We start from the raw sequence: 3449 nt of genomic DNA, 5'->3' as shown, positions 1-3449 counted from the left end.
AGAAAGGGGGGTATATTAAGCACTCTGTATGTTAAAATAGTTTCACCTGCTCGACTTACCTTTAGAAAGAGGGGTATATTAAGCACTTTGTAGGGTAAAATGGTTTCACCTGTCGGACCTACCTTAAAGAGCTTTTCCATCTTACCCACTCAGACGACATGCACTTATCTTTTGTAAGACGGTGCTGGAACATATAAAGTGGGGCCGTACCATGTGCTAATGTCAAATAGGGAAAGTCTACAGCCTCTATGTACATAGTTACTTAAGACTAGTAATAGAATTCAGACCATTTTTAAGTTTGGTCGGCCTACTATGAAAACTAATCATTTGCATTTAAGTCTTTTTTGGCAATAAGCAATACACATTCATTCCCTTGCAATAGTTTACGTGCCAACTCCCCTTCTTACACATTCATTCCCTTGCAATAGTTTACGTGCCAACTCCCCTTCTTCCCTCTTCTTGCTTGCTTGCATGCTTACATGCTAGATGGATGCTTGTTTGAATAGGTTTGATTATATACTAGATGGATGCTTGTTTGAATAGGTTTGATTATAGATTGTCTTCTTGCATTAGCTTCCCCTTCATTTCCCACCTTTTGTGAGAGAGAATTGTTGTGAAGGACCATCTCTTGTTGCCTCTATCTAGACATAGAGAGCTCTCCCTTCAAGCCTTTGGCAAAGGAGCATTCTGGTATAACAACGGAGTGAAGACGAGAGAGACGAACTAATGCACCCAAACAGGGAAGTTGTAGTTTGCCGCTCTAAGGCAAGACCCAACGACACGTGTTTCGGCAAGGCTAAGGTAAGCTCTTGACTTGAACTACATTTTTTTCCCATGGCTTTAGGTGGTAAGGCAAAAACAAAGTGTGTAGTAGGATGCAAAAAGGGAAACACTTCTACGGGGCAGGGATACACACTGTTCCTTATGACACAAGGTGTTCTTCAGCCCATGGGTGCGCAGCCCATCATCCCATGTAAAAAACCAGCGTTTTCTTAGAGCCCACAAGCCACCCATCACCTCGCGGGGTCTTTGCCCCATCCAACTGCCCACGGGGAGTAAACGCAATTGTTGGGCAGGCAAGTTGTGAGAAAGTCAGGTATGGGTGTGATAGATGTTGGTGGTCTGACTTTCAATAGTTAATATATATACTTTATCGTTCAAAAAAAAAAAAAGAACCATGATACGTAGAGGACCTTTGAACCAGTACTGAATGATCGGGGTGTGGCTGAGATTTTTGCCTTTTTCCCTCTTATCCTTCCTTAGGTAGGTATAGTAGAGAGAGAGAAAGAGAGCGTGATTGCCTTGTTTGCTTGATCTAGCAGCAGCGATTGCCTTGTTTGCTTGATCCAGCAGCAGCGATGGCTTCCTCTCTTCTCTCCAACTCATTTTCGCTAACCGTTTCTTCCTCTTGTAGCTCGAAAGCAGGCCCACGAGAGACCTCCTCCTCGCTCAAGCTCCCTTCCCCACAGCTCTTGGGCGCCAAGTTGGCTTCTTCTACCTCTTCTTTTTCTCTCTCTTCCCGTCCTCACCCTCATCGTCAAAAGCTCACCGTCTGCAAGGTATCTCATAAGTCGCTCACTCTCTCTCTCTCTCTCTCTCTCTCTCTCTCTCTCTCTCTTCCGGGCACCCTGCTCCTTGCTTCCGTCCCTCGGAAATTTAGAAAGGATTTTGCTCAGAATTTCACTTTGGATGTGTGTTTTTTCCTTTGGATTATCCCTTGTATTTTGCCTCCTTTGCAAATTGCTTGATTTTGGTAAATCGATTATCGTATTTTTTTTCCCCCTAATTTGTATGCCATGGATGCTCCGTTCTAATTTGGGTGAAATTATTATTATGTGAATGCAATGTAGGTCTCCAAAGGGGATGTAGCCCCTCCATTCACTCTAAAGGACCAGGACGGCAGGACGGTCGCCTTGTCCAAGTTCAAGGGCAAGCCAGTGGTGCTCTACTTCTACCCAGCCGATGAGACACCGGGCTGCACAAAGCAGGTCTCTCTCTCTCTCTCTCTCTCTCTTAATTATTATTATCTGCTGCCCTTGAATTCTCTGCATTTAATTAATTTTATTTTATTTAGGCTTGTGCCTTCCGAGATTCTTATGAGAAGTTCAAGAAAGCAGGAGCTGAGGTGATAGGAGTCAGTGGTGATAGTCCGGATTCCCACAAGGTAAGAGCCCATCATTAATGGTTCACTGGAGAAAAAAATTAAATTAAATCAAGGGGCATTGCAATGATTTTTGTATGTGTCTTGTGGGGATGGATTATATTATTATTATTATGGAAATGCAGAGTTTCGCCAAGAAATATAGGCTCCCTTTCACTTTACTGAGCGATGAGGGGAACAAGCTAAGGAAGGAGTGGGGCATCCCGGGTGATTTCTTTGGCTCCTTGCCAGGAAGGCAGACCTACGTTCTAGACAAGAAAGGAGTGGTCCAACTCGTCTTCAACAACCAGTTCCAACCCGAGAAGCATGTGGATGAAACTCTCAAGATCTTGCAAAGCATGTAATCTATCTCTAACCCACACCCCCCAAAAACCACAAAGAACAAAAGATAAAAGAAAAATTGTATGTAGTTTTTTCTATAATCATTGGCCAACTCCATGCAGGCTCTCTTTCCCCTTTAGTTTTCTTTTTTTAAAGCATACATTTTTAATCCCCACCCAGTGTGAAGACCTTTTCCATGTATCCTCATATAAAATACCCAATTCATATTTTCACACCTTAATTTCTTGGCATGTACCAAGATCTAGCATGAATACTTAGTCATGTGATTCACACTTAACTTGATTAAAACGAAATAAATAATAATCTATGCCAGTTTTTACAATTCATGTTTAAGGACATTATGAAGCCACTTTACAATATTGTCTAGATAAAGTAATTGAGACTACCTTGCAAATTTGAAGACTTCACTAAGGCCTAATAAAGTTTAAAATGCCCTACAGATAATTGGGTTTGATTGTGTTTTAATGGCTAAAAATTGACTAATTCAATGTCTTTCTTCAATAGTAAAAGTTTCCAGCATTGCTTTGGTACATTGCCCCAAGGGTGATTATGAAGAGTAGGCTTGTAGGCTAATTTCTCTTATACAACAACAATTAAATAACAAACTTTGTTAAAATTTAGTGATAAGGAGCATTGAATTCCTACGCCCCCCCCTTAATGTCCGTCGTAGGTGAACTACCTATTTGTTACCAATGCGGAGCTTATGAAGATAACACTCTAATAGATCTCTCCCATGAGCCTTTTTGAAGATATTTGTGTAATTATCACTTGTGTGGGTAGTAGACCATTGCTCGGACCTCTCTATCCAAGATTAGCTCACACACAAACTGATAATGTATCTCTATGTATCAAAGTTACAATTGCCACGTAACTTTGATTGTCACACATCATCTCAGTTTGGTTGTTGCCCACACCCTTATCCCCTAAAATTCTCTTCAACCACATT

The 3449-nt window shown here is 41.5% G+C and overlaps 1 protein-coding gene across 1 annotated transcript; it reads left to right on the top strand.

Annotated features, from left to right (window-relative positions):
• Positions 1-1202: 1202 nt before the first annotated feature.
• LOC147631712 (peroxiredoxin Q, chloroplastic-like) lies at positions 1203-2709 on the top strand. Its single transcript, XM_086808223.1, has 4 exons — positions 1203-1559; positions 1851-1988; positions 2075-2164; positions 2287-2709. The coding sequence occupies exons 1-4, from the start codon at positions 1359-1361 to the stop codon at positions 2503-2505; spliced, it is 648 nt and encodes a 215-aa protein (XP_086664349.1). The 5' UTR covers positions 1203-1358; the 3' UTR covers positions 2506-2709.
• The last annotated feature ends 740 nt before the right edge of the window (positions 2710-3449 follow it).

The sequence above is a fragment of the Cibotium barometz genome, chromosome 14 (genome assembly GCF_041138505.1).
Source record: "Cibotium barometz isolate CiBa-2024 chromosome 14, ASM4113850v1, whole genome shotgun sequence".
Classification (NCBI taxonomy): Eukaryota; Viridiplantae; Streptophyta; class Polypodiopsida; order Cyatheales; family Cibotiaceae; genus Cibotium; species Cibotium barometz.
This window is presented reverse-complemented; position numbering and strand designations above follow the sequence as displayed.